The following is a 24,904-nucleotide window of genomic DNA, read 5'->3' as shown; positions in this document are numbered from 1 at the left end:
TGCATTTGTTTGTTGTGTGACCTACAGCAAATGCATGTGAATACAATGTAAAATATAATACCAGACCGTCTGCACTCTTGTGAAGAGAGGTCTTCACCATCCACAAAAAAACACTACAGTGTAATCCAGAGTGGTTTGGTGCACGATTGGTTGGGTTTCCTTCTGATAACTTGACCAGTCAAGATAGGATAGATGTGGCTCTTCTTCGGGATATTTGCGGTTGGGTCTGGGGGGACCTTGGGGGGTGTTCTTAGCATTGCCTATTTAAAGAAGCTTTAATGCCAATAAAAGGAAAGCAAAATACCAGACCGTCTGTACTCTTGTGAAGAGAGGTCTTCACCATCTGCAAAAAAACACTACAGTGTAATCCAGATGGTTTGGTGCACGATTGGTTGGGTTTCCTTCTGATAACTTGAGATAAACATACATAAGAATTTTTGTTTATAAATTTCTTAAGATGTTGCTGCTGTTTCTTGATTATATATTTTAATTTGGTTTACAAGCTTTTCTTCCCATTCTTCTAAACTTTTTTTAACTATGACAAAACACCCTGGACTTTCACTATTCTACTTTTTACACATTAACTACATCTTCACTAATAATACTAACTACATAAGTTAAGCTGTCAACTTCTCTTAAAACGGGCACAAACTCTAGATGTTTATTGAAATGAGATCTCTTCCAAAATTCAACTGCCATTGGTTTGGTAAATATGGAAATATGTTTTCTTATACAAAATTCAATGAGTATTATTAATTTCTTTCCCTTGCTTTATGTGAAAATATTTCTTGATCAAAATTCTTTTAATTGATTCCTTTGTTTTTAGTTAGCAATAATTTTCACCAAAATTATATAAAGAAAATTGGGTACTTGTGAGCCCTGACTTCAAATTCTTCATCTAAGTAGAACCTGTTTCTCTGATGCTCAATCCTTATGACCTAATCCAGAAAGGCATAAGCCTTTTTCAGAATTAAAATTTTTTTGAATTAAAATTAAGTTTGGTTAGGCTAGGTATTATATTTTCATCAGCGGCCGGCGTTTACCCCCCGGCAAATCCCCCCGAAAAATAACCCCCGTGTAAAATAAGGCTTTCCAAACTTGAAAATTTTATTTGAGTTTTATTTTTTTAGTTTCCGTAGGGGCATGGAATTTTGGTAGTTGTGTATTATGCGCCACTCACTCAAGTTTACGCTGCGTAAAATTCGAGAACACATCTGTTTTTTTTTGTTAGTTTCTTTGTTACTTTAGAAATAAATTTGCGCTATAGATTTGCACATTAGGGGGAGGGGGGTAAGCATAACGGGTATGCATGCAACATATGTCTGGTACAATTATTCTGCATATTAGATAGATAGATAAATAAGTGTATTTTAAAGCCAAATATACGGTCATGAACAATGTAAAATAACATAAATGAATATAGTGAATGGGGGTTGTTTAATCTTCCGGAAAATGCCCCCCTCCCCACGGAAAATAACCCCCGCGGAAAATAAAAAGTGACTTGTACGAATATTCACCAAAACTAAAACTGGAAATCTCAGGAAAGTTATTACACCGGCAGTATTGGCTTTTTATGCTGCCTTTAAATATATAAAATTCTTTCAGTTTATTGTTACATTTATTATCGATCCAAAGCCAAAAACATGAAAAAATTTGCATGAATTTTGAAAAAAGGGGAAACACCACCAAAAAAGCAGTTGATCTTATTGGAGATCCCTTTATTAGATACATCATATCATAGAACCCTGCCATAGAAGTCTCAAGCTCCAATTTTCCAAATGTTCAATGTCGCATTTTTTTTCCACAAGAAACATAGTTGATGCATGTTTATATGTTTTTTTTTTCACAGGGGTAATTGCATCAAACCCAAGATCCAAAATATTTGGGAAGGAGCTCATTCAAACGTGAATTTAATTCTCTTTTTTAAGTGGCGATACAGATTGGGCCATGGATAAATCTATTTTCCTTTCTATTTCAAGGCATCAAGCACCGACTTTACCCCGAAGAGGACGAATTTGCAATCAATTTAAAAATTCTGAGAAGCTAATTAATTTAAAAGTATCAATAACTATATTTTAGGCTTTTCGGTTGCAAAAGAAGCAATGCCACATGGTGGCAGTACTGGATTCAACCAAGTTGATTTGCTTTATTTTTAATGAAAATAGGCTACGTTTGGTGATCTGATCTGTAAGTGCGTATCAGTTATCATGAGGTGGGTGAGTCATTGTTTGGGTGGGGGTAGGGTAGATTCCTAAGAATGTACATTTTAATGGACAAACTGCGTACTCTTCATGAGGCTTCAGATAAATGTTGAAAGAGGAAGGGGGAGTAGGAATTAATTAAATTGTTTCTCTATTCAGCTAAAATGTTACATTCCCATATCTACCAGCATGCTGCTCCTTACTTTTAGTTGAAAAAACTTTTTTTTAATGAAGCTTAGAAACATTTATTTTAAGGCAATGGAAAAAATATGTCAGTTAAAATAAAAGTATATAAAAATGAAAAAAAAGTAATTAATTACAAAAAAATACGGAAAACAATAGCCTACTTACAAGAACTAAGATATAAACTCCCAGCAATCCGTTCTGCTGAGCAATGCCAAAGTGTTGGACGGATATTTTGTAACAATATCGATAGTTTTGAATTTGGGTATCAAACACCAACATATTTAATGCCTTTAGACTCTAACTTTTAATAAAAGCTGGGTAACACACATTTTTTATGTTTTTTCCCTCTTCTGCTCTTTTTCCATTTGTTTCCTTATAATTGACCTATAGTCTTAAACTTCCAGGGGGGGGCCTTGCCAGCGTCCGGTGATCATCATAAAACACTTAAATGAAACACTAAATAAACCTAATAATAATATTTAATACTCGGATAAACCGTCATTGAAAAAAAAACACTTGGAAAAAAACACTTAAATGAAAGATTACATTTACTTTATAGGCTACTGTTTTTTTTTTTTTTTTTTTTTATTATTATTATTGCTATTTTTCTGTATTTTTTTAGCGGCTATACACCTAGAAAGAATTGTTTTCTAACTTCAAACTTTCCAAATGCTTTACCCCCCGGAAAATACCCCCCCCCCCCCCGTGGAAAAGAAGGCTTTCCAAATTTGAGAATTTTATTTTTTAATTTCTATAGGGGGAAAAAGTTTTGTTACTTGTGTATTTGTGTAAATTTTGTTCGAATCACAAAGCCTGTTTAATTAGACTAGATACCTCTTCTGAAAGTACTAAAAAAATTAGCGTAAAGAACGAGGTATTGACTAGAAGGCGAACCCCCTAATATACGTAATAATTTTTGTTCGTTTTAAGTTTTAATGTTACTCCTTACTTTCAGTTGAAAAAACTTGTTCTATTTTTTTAATTTCTGATCTTTTTTCAATAATGCTGGGAAATCGTGGCCCCTTCATAGAAATGTCCCTTCCCCCAAGGAAACATCATCCATGGAAAGATCCTCCCACGTAACTGACCCCCCCCCACCAGAAAAAATCCCTCCTGAAAACGTATGTATACTTCTCAATAATCAATACTATATGTAAACAATGGGCAAAGGTCATAACTTGCAGCCCTTCCCCCGGGAAGTATGGGCGATTAAGTCATCCTCAGACATATTTATTAAATTTTCAACTATGCTGAACAAAATGGCTATCTCAAAATTTTGATTTGGTGACTTCGGGAAAAACGTTAGCGTGGGTGGCGGCCAAGTTGCCCTCCAATTTTTCTTGTTGCTCAGAAAGGACTACTTAGACTACTCGATCCATACGATCACCCCTGGGAAAAAAACAACAACAAATAAACACGCATCCATGATCTTTCTTCAGGCAAAAAATACAAAATTCCACATTTTTGCAGATAGGAGCTTGAAACATCTACACTAGGGTTTTCTGCTGCGCTTAATCTTGTGGTTTGTTTTTCATTAAGATTCTATCCCTTTTAGGGGTCGTTTTCTCCTTTTTTCGAAAATAGGCCTGAGACACATATTTTCAGGCTCGTAAATTTTGATGGGCAAAACTAAACTTGAGGAAACTTATATATTTGAAATCAGCATAAAGATCCAATTTCTTTGATGTATTTACTGGTATCAAAATTCCTTTTTTATAGAGCTTCGGTTACTATTGAGACGGATCGCTCCTTACTTACAGTGATCCCCGTCCTGCACTGGTATCCTGCATAAATGCTTTTCCTGAGGCGAAAGTAATTTCAGTGATTTAAAGAACATGCAAATTGGAGCTTGGAATCTTATGACGTTAAAAAATGACTGTTTTGACTGATGAATGCAGACGATTCAAACTGGATTTATTAGGAGTTTCAGAAACTCATATCCCAGGGGTAGGAAGCATGAAAATAGGTGACATAGAATTTGTTTACTCAGGCAGGAAGGATGGGGTACATAGACAGGGAGTAGGGCTCATGATGAATAAGGAAGCTGCTAAGTCTTGTTTAGGCTGGGAAGGTATTTATAATATAATACTAATTGCTCATTTTATGACTAGAAAGTTCAGGGTATTAGTTATAGTAGTATACGCCCCTGTAGAACCAACTGACAGAAATGCTAGTGACTCAGATGAATTTTACTTACAGTTAGAGGATCAAATAGACAGGGTCCGAGGTAGAAATATGATATTATTACTGGGAGATTTTAATGCACAGGTTGGTAGAAATAGGGATAGATGGTATCCCAGCTTAGGTAAATTTGGTGTAGGAAAAGAAAACAGTAATGGATACAGACTTTTGCAATTTTGTAGGTATAACAATCTAGTTATAACCAATACGGTGTTTGGTCATAATATGGCCCATAAGCTAACATGATATTCACATGAAGGTAAGACAGCAAACCTTATTGATTGTGTTATTGTAAACCGAAGACTGGCAGGATCAATACAAGATACTAGAGTATATAGGAGTGCTGTTATTGATGTTAAAAGTAAAGATCACTAACTGGTAGTGTCAAGGGTTAATTTAAAGCTGAAGATTCGGAAGGGTAACTACCTCCCGAGAAGTTATGATGTTAGTAGACTCCAGGATAAGAATTTGAGAGAAACTTTCCAGGAACAGTTGAATTCTAAACTTGAGAGTTTAAAATTTGATAATGTGGAAGATGGTTGGAATAATTTTAGAAAAATAATTTGTGAAGTTGCTGAAGGTGTATTAGGGAAGAAAGCTAGAACTGCAGCTAAGAATATTAGTGAAAAAGCTTTATGTTTCATAGAAAGGAGAAAGGACTTGTACAAGAATTATCTGAGTGATAGATCGCATGAAAACAAAAGAAATGTAAAGAAAGTGGAGAAAGCATTGAAATATGAACTAAGGAGGTGCGAAGTGGAGGCCATGGATAAAATTGCCGAGGATTTAGAAGATGCAGCTAGACGGCATAATAGTAAAATATTGTACTGGCACTTTAACAAATTGAGAGGGAGTAGTCAATCCGGACTTGTCCCAGTTAAAGATAGGAATGGGGTGGCAATTAGCGATAAGGAAAAAGCTAAAGCGAGATGGGCCGAACATTTTGAGAACTTGCTTAACTGAGATAGAGTTGCAGGAAAAAATATAGAGGAAAATGAAAAAGTTTGTGATACCTTGGATGTGAAGGAAGATTTGTTTTGTGAGGAGGAATTAGCAACAGTACTAAAAGGATAAAAAAATAATAAGGCCCCAGGTGCTGATAGTCTGGTAAATGAGTTTATTAAATATAATGGCTCTGAGGTTAGAAATAACATTATGAATGTGATTTTTGAAAAAGGGGAAGTCCCTAACGATTTTAGGAAAACCTTAATTGAGCAACTTTATAAGAAAGGTGATAAGAGTGAGTGTGGTAATTTTCGAGGAATTAGTCTGGTCTATTTAGGTAGAAAATTTCTTAGTAATATGATACTTTTAAGACTGAGAGATGCCGTAAACAAAGTTTTAAGAGAAGAACAGTGTGGTTTTAGAAAAGGTAGAGGATATGTCGACCAACTTTTCACCCTTAGGTTAATAATTGAGAAGTGCCTGAGTTTTCAAACACCTTTGTTCCTCAGTTTTATAGATTATGAGTAAGCGTTCAATTCTGTTGATAGAGGAGCTTTAGTAAAGGTTTTATCCTTGTATGGTATACCAGACAAATACATTAAAGTGATTAGTGCTATGTACGAGAATAACACTGCTGCGGTTAAGGTAGGAAATGAGGTTAACAGCCGGTTTTGTATTAAATCAGGAGTTAAGCAGGGTTTTGTTCTATCCCCCTTTATATGGATTATTTTGATGGACTTTGCTTTAAGGAGCACAGGAAAGGCAATGGGAGACCACGGAATCAAATGGGAAGGAAAAAGTCTCATGGACTTGGATTATGCTGATGATTTAAGCATCCTAGATGAAAGTGTGAGCAAAATGAATCAAGTCTAGAGGTTTTGCGAGTTCAGGCTGCTAGTATTGGTTTGAAAATTAATGTTAGGAAGACTATGTCACTAAGGCTAGGAATAAGTGAAGATGAAAAGGTGACGTTGGGTAATGAAAAGATTGATCAGGTTGGCAGCTTTGCTTACCTTGGTAGTATTATTAATAAAGATGGTGGGAGCAGTGAAAATGTTAAAAGTAGAATAGCCAAGGCTCAGGGTGTTTTTTCACAGTTTAAAAAAGTCTGGAAGAATAGGAAGATAAGTCTGCAAATTAAGATTAGAATATTAGAAGCTACAGTGATGACAGTGGTCAAATATGGCTCTGAAGCAAGGACGCTCTGAAAAGCGGATGAAGATTTGTTAGATGTTTTCCAGAGAAATTGCTTAAGGATTGTTCTGGGTACCCGGCTGACTGACCGTATTTCAAACAATAGGCTATACAAAAAATATGGTTCAATACCGCTTTCTTGGTCTATAATGAAAGACAGGTTGAGATGGCTAGGGCATGTTGTGTGGATGAAGGATGACATATTGCCGAAGATTGTTCTTTTCAGCCAACCGTCTAGGACTAAACGGATAGCAGACTGTCCTCATCTGGAGTAGGAAGACGTCATAAAGGAAGATTTAAAGGAAATGGGAACTTCGTGGGCGGGTGTAAAAAGGGAGGCTTTGAATAGATTGGGGTGGAGGAGGAGCGTGCATAGCTGTTGGCCTCAGGCGGCTTGGTGCTGCGATGAGTTGTTAGTAGTAGTAGTAGTAGTAGTTCATGGCCGTATATTTGGCTTTAAAATACACTTATTTGCCTATCTATCTAATATGCAGAATAGTTGTACCAAACACATTTTGCATGCAGACCCGCTATGCTTACCCCCCCCCCCTAATGTGCAAATCTATATCGCAAATTTATTTATAAATTAACGAAGAAACTAAAAAAAAAATGGTGTGTTCTCGAATTTTACACAGCATAAACTTGAGTGAGTAGCGCATAATACACAAGTACCAAAATTCCTTCCCCCTACAGAAATTAAACAAAAAAAATTCTCAAATTTGGAAAGCCTTATTTTTCATGGGGGGGGTGTTTTTCGGGGGTTATTTTTCAGGGGGTATTTTCCGCGGGGGGGGGGGTATTCGCCTAGAACCATTTTCATCATATTACTATACAGATTGCAAACTAAATGAATTTCTTACATGAACAAAAAAAAAATTACACTTTTACTTAGATGAAGAATATCAGGTAGAACAAGTACCAAAAAAATTGCTTTTTTAACATGACATTTTTATTTCAGACACGACAAAAGAAAAATGTTGATTAGTTCAAATGGACATAATTTTTTTTTTTATTTCTTTTTTATTATTATATATTCAATTGTGAAGCTTAGGAGTACCTTAAATTCCATCTGTAAGTGAAAATTAGGATTACCATCAAAATATTTCCAGTGTCTTACTTTCTGGACTAAAAACCTCTGGTCTATTTTCTGTGTGTGGTGCTGAAACACTAGACAGATTTCCAAAATCACATTTAGCTTGTTTTTCCAATAATTTAGAAGCTTCCTTAAATAAAATTGCTGATGAAAAGCATAAAATTCACCTAAATTTTTGAATGTCTAAGTTTAAACAATACTCTTGAATCATGTATCAGTACATTTTTGAGCATTGGGTTTTTACTTTTTCTTTAAGGAAAGAGGAAGTGATTTCCTTAAACTGAAACATTTTCTTTTTTTGAAATTTATTTGATGTAAAATTGACCTCAATGTCGTTGATATTTTAAGGCAACATTAACAACATCTACTTGACGCATAGGCTGCAGATGTTTATAGGCTACATAGGCTACAGTAAGTTTAGAAAGTTGAAACAAGTAACTCAGATTTTTTTTCCAGGTATCATTTATGATATAATTGTTGAACCACCAAGTATTGGGTCAACAACAGATGAAAAGGGGAATTCTAAGCCGGTAAGTTGTATCTAGTTTATAATGCTTCCCTAAATTATAACTTCCCTAAGTTATAATGCTCACCCCATCCCCACACTTTGGGAATGGGTGAGAGGCATAACTCCTGTCTTCATAGTTTGTTTAAAAAAACATTCTTGGAAGAATGTAAAATTTGCTAGTTGAAAATGCACTTTTGGGACTTCGTGCAATGACCTTTATTTGATCTAAAAACATTTTCAGAAAAAGAAGTTTTTTAGCGAAAAGTAAAGAGCCATATTTAAACACAAGATGAGCAGAAATAAAGTCATCTAGCAATTCAAACTCGAAATTACTATCAATGAAACCAAATTATACAAAATTATTGTGAATGGTCATATCAACATAAAGATAAGAGATACTGATATAGATGACGCAGGTGACACAGAACACCATCATGGGAGAATCCTCTATATATAGGAGGAAAACTGCAGCAGGGCATAAGATCAAGATCTATGGACAAAGGGCTGTCTCAATCCTTTTGGGGTACCTGCAAGACTGGGGAACTTGCAGTCAACTCTATTCCCACTTGAGGAGTGGTACCCCTTGAGGGAATTATAGCCTAGTAAACAACACAGCATTTGCATAGTATTCTGATTAATGGATAATTCTTCTTGGCTTGGTTTGTTTTTGTGGGCGTGTTTGGGCTGAAAAACATATTTCTATCTGATTTATCTGCAATGGGTTGCCTCCCTGTAGTAGCATAATATCTGTAGGTATGAATGTATAATGAGTTGGACATAATAGGCTAGAGATTGTCTGTGCAGAATTTTGACTCTTGTTGATGGAAGAGCACCAGCAAGTGCTGAAAACCATGTTGTGACCAAGATGGACCCAGGATTGCACAAAGCCTCCATTCAACTGGAGGTCCCTGTCCTGCACTGTTTCTGGGACCATTGCTTTTCCTTAGGCCAAAATAATTTCAATAATTTAAAGAATTTGAAATTGCACCTTGGAATGTTATGATGTTAAAAAAACTATCTTATTGACATTCTGACTGATGAATTTAGATGTTCAAACTGGACTTACTAGGAGTTTCAGAAACTCATATATTAGGGGTAGGAAACATGAAAATAGGTGGTAAAGAATTTATTTACTCAGGCAGGAAGGATGGGGTACACAGGTAGGAAGTAAGGTTTATGATGAATAAGGAAGCTGCTTAGTCCTGTCCAAATTTTCAAGAGAAGAACAATGCAGGATATGTCGGCAAAATGTTCACTCTTAGGTTAATAATTGAGAAGTGCCTGAGTTGTCAAACATCTTCACTCCTCAGTTTCATCGATTATGAGCAAGTATTTGATTCAGCTGATAGAAGAGCTTTAGTGAAGGTCTTAGACAAATAAATTAAAGTGATTAATGCTATGTACGAGAATAACACTGCTGTGGCTAAGGCAGGAAATAAGGTTAGTAGCTGGTTTTGTATTAAATCAGGAGTTAAGCTGGGTTGTGTTTCATCCTAATTTATATGGATCATTTTGATGGACGTTGTCTTAAGGAGCACAGGAAAGGCAATGACAGAGCACAGAATTAAATAGAGAGGTAAAAATTTTTGGAACTTAGACTATGCTGATGAATTTAGCATCCTAGATGAAAGTGTGAGCAAACTGAAAGAACTTTTACAGGTGCTGCAAGTTCAGGGTGCTAGAATAGGTTTGAAAGTTAATGTTAAGAAGACTAGGTTACTAAGGCTAGGGATAAGTGAAGATGAAAAGGTGACATTGGGCAACAAAAAGATTAATCAAGTGGACATACCTTGGTAGTATAAAGATGGCGGATGCAGTGAAAATGTTAAAAGTAGAATAGCCAAGATCTAGGGTGTTTTCACAGTTGAAAACGTTTGGAATAAATGGAAGATAAGTCTGCCAACCAAGATTAGAATATTGGAAGCTATAGTGATAACATTGGTAAAGTTTGGTTCTGAAGCATGGGCCCTCCAAAAAAAAAACAGTAAGATTTGCTAGATGTTTTCCAGAGAAATTGCCTATAGATAGTTTTGGGTACCCAACTGATTGACTGTATTTGAAACAGTAGGCTGTACAAAAAGTACGGTTCAATCCTGCTTTCTTGGCTTGGGCACGTTCTGTAGATGAAGACTGACAGATTGCCAACAGTCTAGGACTAAACAGCAAACTAATGAATCCTAAAATGAACATGATTCCATACTAACAAATTATTATTTGAGCAGCCTGTTTCTAATTTGTCATAAAATAAACAACAACAAAACACACGAATTGTATCAAAAGGCTAATCAAGGCTTGTAAATAAAAGTAAGGCTAACTCCCCTCACCCCTTTTCTTTAACTTTTTAATGGCTTGGGTGTCATTTCCAATTCATTGAAAAAAATATGTATTTTGAACACTATGGTTTTATCTGTCAAAACATTGAAGAAAAAGAAGAAAAAACTCATCAAAGAAGAAGAAAACTTATCATCAAGATTACTGACTTCAAGCACCACAAAATCTTGTCATCAGCAAAGAGCCTCATTGACCTAAACTGCATACAGAGTATTAAACTCGAAATATATTCCTTGATATTTCACTTTGTAGATTCAAAAGAGCTACTGCAAGACATATAATAAAAACCGAGACATCATAAGATAAACATCTAGAAACCACTCCCAGTAGTCAAACTCATCTTATATAGTGAGTCGAAAGGAAAAGGGCCGAACAGTCTCAGCCCATTCAAATCTTAATAGAAGAAGAAGAACGATTACCTCGATCAACCTAATGAAAAGATTGGAAATAAGTGCATTGCTGTTATGCAGATTAAAAGAGAAATTAATTATATAATATCTGATTTTTTTTTGTCATGCAATAAGGCCACATTAATTGTTTTCATTGAAACCTCATTACTTTTTGGATATACAAACATGCTGTCGTATTTTGACTTTTTGGAATTGTATATAAGTTATTTTTTAAATACTAGCAAATCATTTACATTTTTGATTAGTTTTAGGAAAGTTTTTTTGCTGCTAGTTGGATCACTAGCGACATCTATTCTGGTCCAGTTAAAAACCAATAATTGTTTTACATGGATGCTGTGGATTTTAAAAATCTTAGAGTGTGAATCCATCTGGTCTGATTCTCTTAAGCAAAATTAACCTCATTTTTTTTTTAATTAAGCTGGAGCATTGTTGCCATCAATGCCTAGAAATAAATAGTACATGACCGCAAACTGAAACTAGGCACAATTAAGTTAAGTTGTAAGTTTATTAATAAGAATAAAAATACATATATATATATACTACATATATAATACACATATATAATAATACTTGAAAAACAAAGTCCTTCAAATTAAATCTTCTAGCCTGCCCATGAACTTGCTATGGCAAGTTGTCCTAGTGGCTTACCAGAAATAGAAGACAAAAAATTATTTAATACTGGTTATAAGCATAAGTAATATATATATATATATATATATATATATATATATATATATATATATATATATATATATATATATATATATATATATATATATATATATATATATATATATATATATAAAACCTCTGTTTGGAATGCTTTTTTCCAGACTTGTTTACCATCTTTTAGATTAAAAAGGCAGCTGGCACTGGGTTGCTGCATCACAAGCAAGTAGTGACAATCGTTAGTATGATCAAATATCCAGTTCAATTCTGAAAAAAAGGGCAAATTGTTTATTCTCCATCCCCCTTTTAAGTATATATTTTATTAAATTTCTTCAATGTCTTGTTGTCATTTTCTCAATGTCAATTTCTTCAATGTGCATAAATACATAATTCCTTGCTGGGTTGCTACTGGAGTCACCATAACGACGAGAAAAATAACTGTCCAATGAATCCACTATACTCCCTCATACACCTCAAACAAAATACTCCTTCAATGCTTGTCATATGCAATTATCTAGCAAGTTATAGAGCAAGGTTTCCCAAACTTATCAGATTTTTGAATTTCATTTGTAGAAAAAAATATCGTCAAACTTTACTTAAGTTACAAATACTACTATTAGCTAATGACAAACTGCGTCAGCGGGTGGTTTTTTGAAAATATTCACCAAATACACAGGAAAAACATTCAAAGGCAAGATTTCTGTTTGAGGCATAACTGCTCAAAAGAACTGAGAACTACATGGGAGGAAGCAAAGAGCAAAGCTCTAAATAGGGTAGGGAGGAGGCGAAGCGTGTGTTGTCCTCAGGCAAGTGGCAGGTATGATGAGTGTTTAGTAGTTGTTGTGCTCTTATTACAAATCCTAAAATGAAGCAGCTAGTTTTAGCCTATCATTAGATGAAATTGGAAATTTCTTGGAAGTAAAATATCATTAGAAATTAATTATATTTATTAGTTAATTATTTAAGGATAGTTATATGTAATTAGTTATAATAATAATTGATTATTGTCAATAATAGTAATTATATGTCTTTTTAATTAATTAAAATTAATTATTATTATTATTCTTAATGATAGTATTAAATATTATCAGAAATTAATTATTTAACAGTAAATTAATAATAATTATAATATATGATAATATTATTTTATTACCCGTCAAAAGCAAACAAAAGAGACAGAGTACATAAAAACACATTAAAAAGAAGAGTAGGCCTACACACAATGTATTAGTAACTAATACTCACTAGCACAAAAAAAACTGGTTAAACCATGGCAAAAACACAAACACGCCAAGTTCTACTGGCAGAGGATTTCCAACCATGGATAGCTTTTAATATTATTATTAAATTTAGAGATTTGATTAAGGATGGCTGAAGTTGGATCAGTTATATTATAATTCCTAATAATAAAAAGAATTTCCGGACCAAAGTGGGAGACGAAGTAGAAATTTAGCGTACTTAAATAAAACAGATTGAAGTTTACGTATATTACACTCAGGAAACATTCTCCAAAAAGGACTCAAGTACGAGAATGTGGGAGGACAATTGCATTATAAATGCAAGCTAAAACTTGTCTGTTGAATCTTGACTTATTTGAAACAATTTTACTATATGCAAAATCAATTCGCTTCCGTAGATGCGTGATAAGCCATTGACGGATTGTTCAAAACGAGCAAAAATTAGCATGAGTAGCGATGATTACCCCCCCCCCCCAGCGGTTTCAAGACCAAAACAAAATTTGAGCTTTACTGAAAACAAATACGTTTGAAATGTTTTCACTTTTCTTACTTTCATGAATAAAACATTATCAAAACTTTTAAGGAATATGAGTATATGTCAATTAAACTGACAATCCACGGTCATTTGTTTTTGTTTTTTTTTCAGTAAAGCGCAAATTTTGTTCTGGTCTTTAGAAGGCACGGGGGTTATCAGCCCTACTCATATTAATTTTTGCTCTTTTTGAGTTTGGTTTGGCTATGTATTGTAATTTCTGTTCGTTTTGAGTTCCATTTATTTATTGATAGTGATTTCTGGTAGTTTTACACTTGGACGATTTTTCTACTTTATTTTTGCTCAATCTTGGCTTAATGGAGCTCTTTACGTTTCTTTAAAAAACATGTTTGTAGAATTTTTTTTAAATTAATACCGAGTAAAACACTTCTGCGACTTGACGCCGGGTTGTCGTCGAATTCCAGGTCGCAGCTTAAGTCACATATTATATTACAATGAAGCTTTCCTTGATGAGCTTTTTTCAGGAATTTAGAAATTTCAGACACACTAATTGCGAAGCAACTTCCGATTTGTCGTCCCGGTAGTCAGTGGAAAGATTGGCATTAATTATAGCCTCGTAATCCTCCGAATCCAAAAGGTCACAGCTTAAGTTTGATCGATCTTACATTACTATACTGCCTGAAGGACGACCACAATCCTTTGTTTACTTCGCAGGCACATGTAAACAAAGGATTACATGTGCCTATATGTAATGCTGGCAATATATGTACACGAAGAAAACCAAGGATGAAAGTGAAAAAGTTTATAAAGTTCCCATTGATATTCTAAGATATCAGACTATGTGATGCTCGGTCTTGGCCTAGCAGAGATTGGCTTTCGTTTATGACAGGACAATTTGCGCTGTAGGATGTGTGACAATTTTTGGAGTTGTTAAAATTACTATGTTTGTTGGAGGAAAATAAATGATGTTGTTAAATTGGATTACCAACACTATATTATATTGCCTTTTTTTAACCAGTAACCCTCTGTGTTCGGATAGACCAGTTAGTCTATGTTATGCTATGGCTATATAGAGGATATAGGCAAAGCTGTAGTTGACTTCTGCATTAATAATTATCTGCAGTTGGAGGAAAGGGTTACTCTGATGGCTAGTAGGAAATGGGAACTGATTGTTGGGCAGGGGTGAATCTCCAGCATTTTTAATGGGGGGGGGGGGCAAGAGGGTCCATATATGGATATTCAAAGGGCATGGGATGTATAAAATTATTTCCCTACACATTATTGGGGGGAAACTCCCCCTCCCCCTTTTGCCACCCCAAAACGACATTTGAAGGACATGGTCAATGGCACGATGGCCTACAAGGTCTATTTTGACTTCGAGCTCAACAAGAAGTGATTTGAAACTATATTTTTCAGGAAAAGAAATAAAACTATTGGGTTGGATTAATAGCAGTTTGTTGTATTTATCAACCACTAACCTACTCCATTAGATAGACCAACTGCTGTGAACGCATTTGGACCTTGAACTACCATAGCTGATTTGGCTACAGGCTAGTCAACCATAGTTCTGACAAGGTCCAAGCGTCAAAAGTTTCTTTATTTGTCAGTATGGTGAAATGTTTTAAAATTGGAGACATGACCTTCTTAAAAACAACATAATTGTTTAAAAAACAAAAATAATATAATTCCGAAACTTATAAATGGAACTTAATGGAATCCTTCTTGATTACCCTTGAGACCATCTTGGTAAAAAAAAACTTTTAAAAATTCCATAAGTGAAACTCCCAGTAGCCTTAGGTGGCTAACGTTGCCAACACTTTGAAATAAATTTTACTGGTTTTCTGGCGAAATTGTTCCAAAAGATTTTTGGTAGCACAATTGTTGCATTCTAAGTCAGTTTCCATTTCACAGGCAAAAATGGTATAATAAACTAAATGCCAAGCCACTTTCTTTCGCTAATGTCTTCAAGCTCTCTCAAAAACCATTCTTGAGTGCTGTTTCTCATGTGATTAGTAGTTTTGAATTCGTGGAAATTTCTTTTTTGTGTCTCCTCCACAAAAATCGCTTTTATTTTGCTTAAATCCCTAAGAGGTTTCTTCAGTAGTTATAAAAATTATGAAAAACTGTACTTTGACCCACAAATAGCCCAAATGCACCTTGAATTTTAGGTTGTACCATGAAACGTCCAAATATACCAGATTCTTCCAAGACCTCTAAATTATACCGAAAATGGTACAATTGTACTGGGTTGGCAAATGCTGTAAGTGACCAAGTGCTGACCGTAATCAGCGTCAGGAGTTACGGAAAGTCAATTAGAGTTTGATGGTACAATAAGCGGAGAAGCTGTGACTATGGAGGGTGAAACGCTTGAAGTTGGTTATAACTCAACTAAAGTCCAAGGTCTAAACGCCCTCTATATCGTAGTCATTTCAAGGTTTTGAGGTTGTAGACGCTTCTCTCAAAATTGACTTTTGCAATAATTATGTTTTGCAAAATCAAATTAATCAGCATTTTGCAAATTTCAGGTAGCCTTTATGCCATATCGAATTAATGGACAGTATATCATGGAAGGTCTTGCAAGTAGTTTTATGTTCAGCATGGGTGGAATTGGTTTCATGATATTGGAAAACACTGCACATTCCTCGTCGTCCAATAGGAACAAGCTAATGTTGACCTGCATTGGTGCTGGGTGTGTCTTAATAGCTTTTGTCTCCACCCATATTTTTATGAGGATGAAGCTTCCGTAAGTCACAGAATTTTAATCTAACTAATTTTATAAAATAAAATGTTTTATTCATTTATACAATATTTTATAAATAAGTATAATCTTAATAAATATAATATAATACATATTATAAGTATGTATAATATACTTACAATAGATATATATAAAAAACTTAAAATAAAATATTATAAAACTAATATGTATAATAAAATAGTTTAATTTGCTAATACATTTGACTAAAGATTACAGATTGAAAATCCCTTTGTCATTCTGCTTAAAAAAAAATCAAACACCTAATTCTTTGCTAAAAAGTTGACTGGGGGGATAAAATACTCACAGGTCACTTAATTGGCATCAGTTTTCTCTTTCCAGCGAATCAAGACTTAGGTCGCTTTGCACCCTGTCAAGACTCCTTCTTTTCGTAATGTCTTTTCGCGATTTTTTTCAATGTATGCTATAATAATGAAGTTGTCAACCCCCCGAATTTTCTTCATGGTGCATTTTTGGAAGATTTTTTGGGGTTTTTTTGGGGAAAAAAAAGAACAAGTAACGCACATCAGATAAAACCTTAAAAGAAAACAGATATTTAAATTAATATTCATTTGAATATCATAGCAAAACTTAAACAGAATTTTCTTAACTGAGTTCTTTGCATTTTTACAGACTATATTATGTCGTCTATTTTGAACCAAATTAGTTACTAACTTTTAATTCCGATTGAAAAGCCAAAATTTTTGTTGATCTGCGAAAAATTTGGTTTTGTATATTTTTGGTGTCAGTATATTAAAAATGTTTCCTAATTAAATTTATAGTGAATTATTACGCCTACTAGCTGCGTCGCGTAATCTCTAATGTGTTCAGCAGCTTAGTATAACAAAATTCATAAAAATTACGGCAGAAAGCGCTGTGATCTTAACAGTAGTTTATAACAAATCATTAAAATAAAAACAATAGATAGGATTAGTCAGGCTAGAGGAACATAATGACTTGAGATTTGCAACTTCTACATCTTAGTAAGTAAATGCAGCAGTGGGGGATCCAGGGGAGCACCCCCCCCCCCTGGCGTAGTCTAAAGTAGTGTAATTAACTCAAGTTTGCGTTAATTAAACTTGCTCCCAACGCAGGTTTATCGGATCAACCTATTTTGCCCCCCGCCCTAAATTTTTTTTAAGTGGATCAACCTATTTGCCCCCCCCCCCTAAAAAATCCTGGATCCGCCCCTGAAATGCAGTCGTTCTACTGACAAGACTGCTTTGTTTTCTATTAGGAGTAAGTATATCTTCTATTAGAAGGAAGTATATCTAAATTACTTACCAAAAGTTTTGGTAGTGATGCAGTGACTTTTACTGCTTTGTTGTCAATAAGGAGTTATAAATACAATTAGTCCTATTTCTTGCTACTTCTCTTTCAATAAAAACTGATTTTCAGTGTATCACTAAATAATGATTAAATAAATAATTATTATGACAAATAATGAATCTGAATACAGATTACGTATTTTTGATATCATGTTAGTTGCAACTCAGACTATAAAAGGCAAAAAATTTAGAGCTATAGCCAGTGGAGGTTCTGGCTTCTCTTGTGCCCAGGGCAAAATCTTGAATGGTCCCCTCCCCCTGTATCTCACAGAATTTTCTGGTCAAATTTCAACAAAATTTTCATTTATTAACGAAATTATTTTCAATTTGTTTACTTAATTAATCATTTTGTCTGTGCATGGGGCAAGTGACACCTCTATCCCTGCCCTAAAATCGTCTCTGGCTACAGTCCGAGAATACACTGAAGGTGTTCGAGGCCTTCGAAAATGTTATGAGAATACACTGAAGGTGTGTGAAGAATCCTAGGAATATTATTATGTGACCGTATCTCCAATGCGAAACTACGTTGAATTAGCAATAATCACAGGAACGTTGTGCTCACTATTAAGGACCACCGTTTGGAATGGATGGCCCATATTGCGGAAACTTCTAGAGTTCCTGTCTTGCCAAATTCTTCTAGTCGAGCTTGTTGGCTCCTGGAAAATACGCCAAGGAGTGTTTGAGCATACCTGTCTACAAAAATTTCTCAGAATAAAACTACGTGACCATCTCTAACATGGACTAAGTCAATATAAGGTTCAGAGGAATGTTGTGCTCACTATTAAAGAACGGTGTTCGTAATGGATGGGCCATGTATTGTGGAAACCGCTAGAGTCCCTGACTCACCAAATTCTTCTAGACCAAGCTATCAGGAGTTGCAGAAAGTTTGGTCACAGATGTTCAACTCAATGGCTCGCTTTAGAAAAGCTTCTGGCAGAAGATCCCTCACCATGTTTCGAGGGGGGTCTCCAAGATCATCGATGCCGTGTGAGGTGTCAACGCTCGATTCTCACCTCAAGTACAGGTAAAGGACAAAAATAGCCATTTTGAATCCTCTCTTGCCAGATCCCAGAAATGAAAACTAAATTTAGTTTTAAGTTAAGTTCTGAATCTGCTATTAATGCTGTAAAAAAATATGAAGAAATTAAAACATATTTATAAAGTGGTTTTATTCAGTACTTTCCTTGGAATCACCTTAAAGTCCCCTAAAGAAATACTGTAGATTAATAATTTAATATTTAGTACTGCTTAGAATAATTTTAGATTGATATTTGTATTAATATTTGGATTAATTTAATACATCTAAACTATATTTAATTAATTTATTTATTTAGTTAAATTACTTTAATTGATTCAATAATTATATCTAGATAATATTTAGATGTATCAATATTCAGATTAATAAATTCTCTAAGGGTTAAAATAATATATTAAAGATTTAAGTTGCGGGAAGTCCATTACCTTCAACCAAATATGTGAATTCTGCTCCGACGTGACTCTTGCCCTTACCTTCCTTAATCTGAGACATTTTACAAAGGCAGCTCAGCTTTTTACAAAATTCAGTATCAAATTATTCAACTACAATGAAGATTTTTTGTATAATACTGCTACCACTGCTAACAACTTATCGCAACACAAAGCCGCCTGAGGCCAACACAGCTACGCACGCTCCTCCTCCATCCCAATCTATTCATTATATCAAACAGTTTTTATTGAGGCCTACCAATCAAAATCAGCAAGATCAAGAAAAACTACCAGCCAACCAATGATCCATGTACTTAGGGCAGTTTGAAGTGTCTATCCTGTCTTATGTAGAGTTTGGGCTTCAAGAGCAGATTTTTTTTTTTTTTGGGGGGGGGTGTAAATTTGTAACTAAACAATCAAATTATGTGCCTTTTATGCAAATAAGAAGTGGAGACTTAGTGACATAGCTTTTGAATTCATATACTTTGGTCTAAATAGTTCTTGTTTAGAAATCAAATCGTCTTACGTATGTAGTAAATTGTTAGCTGTAGAAGTAGATTTATAAAGCAAGAAGTTGAATGAAAACCGTAATTCTGTCTTCACGGCAAGGTCCTATCCACGTATCCAGGGGGGCTAGGGGTTTGACCCCTCCCCCCCCCCCGAAATGTTTGTCTGACTCGTAAAAACGTAACAAAATAATTATAAACAGATTTGTGATGCATTTTTTAAGTTTTTTTGTACCTCCCCCCCCCACCAAAAAATTCCTGAACACGACCCTACTTCACGTTCTAGGACCCTAATGAAAGTAAGGTTAGATTGCTAGGTCATGTTTTTTATTTGAATGAGGGGACGATTGGGCCCTTACACGGTTGTCCAGTTTGAAAATTCTATCAAAGATTAAACAAACAACAAAAGCACGAAGAACAATAGGGAAATCTTTTTGTAAGACAGTGGAGATAATTTGAATGAATATTTCGGCCCTATGTCCAAGGGCCGTCCTCTGCAAGACAAAAATATATAAAAGATAAAAGACTCACATCAACATCCGACCAATAAAACAAAAAATTAAAGAAAAAAAAATTCAAAACAGTCCTAGCATTATTTTCAGCGAAGTTCAACCAGGATTGATACCAAGTGAGTTAAAACAAGGCGATTAAATGAGATGAAAGAAAAATAATTTAAAAACATGTTCTCATTGCTAATCCAGCCTTTTTGGCAGCTATCATCAAAGGTCTTTTTGTGACCGGTTTTGTGTTAATGTCTATTGCTTTTTTTTAAATATATTGTAAGATCATTTTTAATTAAATTTGTGTATAGAGCATTTAGTGTATATACCCCCAAGTCCCTATTTAGGGAAATATCATTATTAATCTTAAGTCTCATTTCAATTGATTTTCGGACTACCTGTTTTATGTCTAGTTCTTTGCTTATAAGGGCGGATTCATCAAAAAGTATATTGTGGCTAGGATTTTAAAAAATATGGCTCCCTAATGCAGAATCAAATGAATTTGATTAGCAATAAGAACGTTTTTTTAAATTATTTTTTGATTAGCAATAATCACATGTTTTTAAATTATTTTACTTTCATCTCATTGAATCGCCTTTTTTTTTACTCACTTGTTATCAGTCCTGGTTGAACTTCGCTGAAGTAAGGATGCTAGGACTGCTTTGAACAAAAAATTTTTAATTACGATAAATAAAAGTTCAAATAGGGATAAAATCCTTTTAATAGACAGTGATGATAGAAATTCACAAAAATACCAGATATTTCGGTCACATATACAGTGACCGTCATCAGTAGTAAAACTAAAATAAAACAATTTAAAACAAAAGTTTATATACTAAATCAAATAACACTACATATTGTTTGAAGCTCTAATTCTTTTCAAAGCAAAGGCGGAAGCTATTCTTTGAAGCTATGCTTTGAAAAGAATTAGAGATTCAAACAATATGTAGTGTTATTTGATTTAGTATATAAACTTTTGTTTTAAATTGTTTTATTTTAGTTTTACTACTGATGACGGTCACTGTATATGTGACCGAAATATCTGGTATTTTTGTGAATTTCTATCATCACTGTCTATTAAAAGGATTTTATCCCTATTTGAACTTTTATTTATCGTCATGGAAAGGCAGTGTGGTCTCCGAAATTATCTAATTTTTTAATTTTTTGTTTTATTGGTCGCATGTTGTTGTGAGTCTTTTATCTTTTATATATTTTTGTCTTGCTGAGGACGGCCCTTGGACGTGGGGCCGAAATATTCATTCAAATTATCTCCACTGTCTTACAAAAAGATTTCCCTATTGTTCTTCGTGCTTTTGTTGTTTGTTATGGAAAGGCAGTGTGGTCTTCGTCGCTATTTTCAAAGATTAAATATCCTCTTATAAAAATTAGAGATTAAAAATAACTGATTTTTACATAAAATGCCTGTTTTATATTCAAGACTTCATATTCAGGGGGGATGGGATAACAGTGTTGATTTTCCAATTTCCAAATTAGAAATGTGTGAATCGAAGTTATATTTTATTATAATAATGCCAGCAGAGATTATATTCAGCTAATAAAAATGGTAAATATTATTCTTGTGATATGAACCAGAATTAAATTAGTAACCAATCAAACCTACTTTTCAAAGAGTTCGTGGTAACGGAGCCAGAATTAAATTAGGAGTGGTAAGTAAGGAGCCAGAATTAAATTAGTAACCAGAATTAAACCTAACCAGAATTAAATTTGTAACTAGGATTAAACCTACTTTTCCCATGAAAGCGCTATTTATCTTGATAATAAAAGATCGATAAATGAAAAAGAAATAGTGTTTTCAGCGTTTTCATCGATAAATGAAAACATACAAAATTTTTAAGAATTCTATTTTTAAGGGAGTTCTGTTTTGCAAATATTTCTTGAACATTTAAGATTCTAATATTTTTATATAACTTTTTTTTTTACAGATTTGCTTTCTATTCTAGTTATATTGATTATGAAATTAGAATATAATAATAAAAGATAAAAATAACTGGAAAAGGCATAGCTGCACCAAGTAACCTTAGCGACTCCTTTTATATTTAGTGGGGGGGGATTTAAAGATTCTTTTAGCATTGAGCTTTTGCTGAGTAGTTTATTTTTATCAATATTTCGCATACAAATTGACCTTTTAGATAAAATATATATAAAAGAAATAACCCAGTGTCTTAGGCCCTCATAAAGAATAAGTTGATATTTTGTTGTTTTCCACAAGTTTTCTAGGTACAATTAGAAAAAAATAATGCCAAAGAGCATGCAGTCATATATTATATACCAAAACACTAGATATGTTCGGGTTTCCTATAAGAGGAGACACTCTGCACTGAGTAATCCAAGAGCAGCTTTGTGAGACAGTGTACCTCCATTTTGAATGGCCTCCTGAAGTAGGTTATCACCGAAAACCCTCGTGTTCACTTCTTTAAAAGCAGTTGAGAGGCCACAATTTTATGGAGACAATATGGACTTTTGGCATGTCCCCAAGTTTTTAGGGCCCTGTCGTTTTGGAAACTGTTATAAAGAAAGGTGTGGAATATGAATTGAGAAACAGTGTTAGTGTTTAAATTGACTAGAAGTTGATGTTGTAAACGGCCAAGTCTAGTTTTTGTCATGTATAGGCTGTAGAAAAATAAACTGTTATTAAATTGTAGGTAATGTAGAATATTGAATTTTGTTATTTTTATGCTGAAGTGTAGGGGTTTGTTGATTTTTTTTTTTTTTTTTGTCGTAATGTTAGCTGTATTCCTAGATACTTGCATCAATACATTCTGTGAATTTCATTTATAGAGGAGTGCCCCCCCTTTCCATATTTTCCCTTGTTCTCACTCTGCCTCTCCAGGGCTCTTTACCCATACACAACTATGACTCAACAATTCTTTTATGTATTTTTACAATATTAGTCTGTATTTTTTTTTCAGGGGATATCTTCAAAGATAGGACCTGTTTTAAATCTTGTAATAATGCTTATGGAGCTTTATATTTTGGTTTAATTTTGTTATTAAATTTACAAAGTAAATTCATGTTTTGTATTGTGCTTATGAAAAATTGCACAGCTCTTTGTATTAATGTAGAGGTTTGTTGATTTTTTTTTTACAATGTTAGCTATATTCCTAGAAACTCGCATCATATAGATTCTATGAATTTGATTTTGCAGAGAAGTGCTTCCCCCCTCTCTATTTCTTTCCCCTGTTCTGATTCCGCCTCCCTGAGGCTCTTTACGCATGCACAGTTCTGACTCAAAATTCTTTCATGTATTTTATATTAATCTATATTTGTTTTCAGGGGATATCTACAAAGCTAGGACCTGTTTCAAATCCGGGAATACTGCTTACGGAGCTTTATATTTTGGTTCATTTTTGCTATTATATTTATAAAGTAAATTCCAGTTTTTGCTTATAAAAAATTGCACAATCTTTATAAAAAAAAATGAAAGTACAGTTCATGACTGTGTGCCATGTCACAATTTGTTTCCTTTGGTTTATATGTTCTTTTTTTTCTTTTTTTTTCACTTTATCGATCCCGCTAAGGAATGTAGTTGTAACATAAGTGTTTAAAAGGATTAGATTCTTTAAAGGAACACCCTATTATGTCTATTATAAGATTTTTGGTTTGTGGCCAAACTATTTAGAATTCATTGAGTGGTCTCGCCATAACTTGTAGAGCTTTGATAATAGATCCGAATAAACGACAGAAAACTGAAAATCGACGTCTATTATCCCAGGAATCTCAAGAAAATCATTTAACGTCTTCCATTCTTGTGCCAGAGATAGAGATTTTCATTTTTAATCAAACTTTTATCATTAGAAAGTGGGAAATTTGTTTTCTAATTAAATGGGGCAGAACTTTTTTTACGTTCAGAACAGGCTCTTTTTTTTTTCGCTAGCCTAATAGGGAATCGATAAAAATCAGCTGAAAAGAAATATCATTTGAGCAATTTAGCAGCTTTTGGAGTTTTCTGTAGTGCTACCCATTTTAACTGAAAACCTTACCAGTGACAGGGGGCTTTAAATTTCATTGTTTTTTTCAATCAAATTTAATAGTTAAACCGCAGATTCCCAACAGCCGTCTATGGTGGCTAGTCCCCTCGGTGAATTAGCTAATGGACCGTTTATCATTGAGGTGGTTAGCCAACACTAAGGTTTGAAAAATGATTTTTATTGTCGACTCCCCTTAATAAGAGAACTCATAGAGATCCTTGAATATAGGTAATTCTAAAAAATTAAACACAAAAAATAGAATTGGAAAATAATAAAGAAATGGATAACTAGAAATTGTGAAATTTTTGGCACTAATATTGGTACAGGCATGTTAGTTGTATTCATATAACAGTTAAATCAAGTTATGTGTAAGCTGTGGGTGGCTTTAAACATTTTTGTAAAATTCTTCATGTTTTGTTTTTCAAATGTGAAAATCTTGTTTATCTGAAGCTAATCTCCTTACTACTAAATTAATTAGTTTTCCAGTAGTAATTTAATTATTGTTTAATCGTGACAACTTCCTACAGCCAGAATTTTAAAAGAAGTTAGGTCCTATCCATAAGACTCATCAAAGATGGCATTTTTAGCTACATATTGATTATAGTTAACTAGAAAGTAATTTTTTTCATTTAATAAATATATTGTGAAAGTAATGATAAAAATGCAGTTAAGAGACTTTCTGCTGTATTGGAAAGTTTTTGATATAGGCTATTGAAACTTTCAGGAATGGATCTAACTCCCAAATTAGGGTCAGAAAGGTAGGGTCAGTATGAGTTTAGTATCTGAACTAAAAGGAACTAACTTATGAACCTAATCGGATTATCTTTTGTACTTGCGCAATTAACTTGCGGAAATAATTGTGAGGGATTGTTCACTTCATACAAAGTGAGTTTTTATTCATCATAGTGAATAA

The 24,904-nt window shown here is 33.9% G+C and overlaps 1 protein-coding gene across 2 annotated transcripts in view; it reads left to right on the top strand.

The window, feature by feature from the left end:
- Positions 1-23,417, top strand: part of LOC148946365 (oligosaccharyltransferase complex subunit OSTC) — a 40,234-nt gene extending 16,817 nt beyond the window's left edge. The window contains exons 2-4 of one of the 2 annotated variants that reach the window (XM_089097967.1): positions 8,257-8,330; positions 15,975-16,192; positions 23,297-23,417. In XM_089097967.1, the coding sequence (XP_088954093.1) occupies positions 8,257-8,330; positions 15,975-16,192; positions 23,297-23,315 (311 nt within the window). In that variant the 3' untranslated portion in view covers positions 23,316-23,417. Of the gene's footprint in view, positions 1-8,256; positions 8,331-15,974; positions 16,193-22,932; positions 23,077-23,296 lie in introns of those variants that run through there. The other variant, XM_089097968.1, reaches the window with a different exon arrangement.
- Positions 23,418-24,904: the final 1,487 nt, after the last annotated feature.

This window comes from Artemia sp. Qi Xiang Cuo, chromosome 12, assembly GCF_049724085.1.
Source record: "Artemia sp. Qi Xiang Cuo chromosome 12, ASM4972408v1, whole genome shotgun sequence".
Lineage (NCBI taxonomy): Eukaryota > Metazoa > Arthropoda > Branchiopoda > Anostraca > Artemiidae > Artemia > Artemia sp. Qi Xiang Cuo.
The sequence above is the reverse complement of the archived record's forward strand: the minus strand, read 5'-3'. Positions and strand labels throughout refer to the sequence as shown.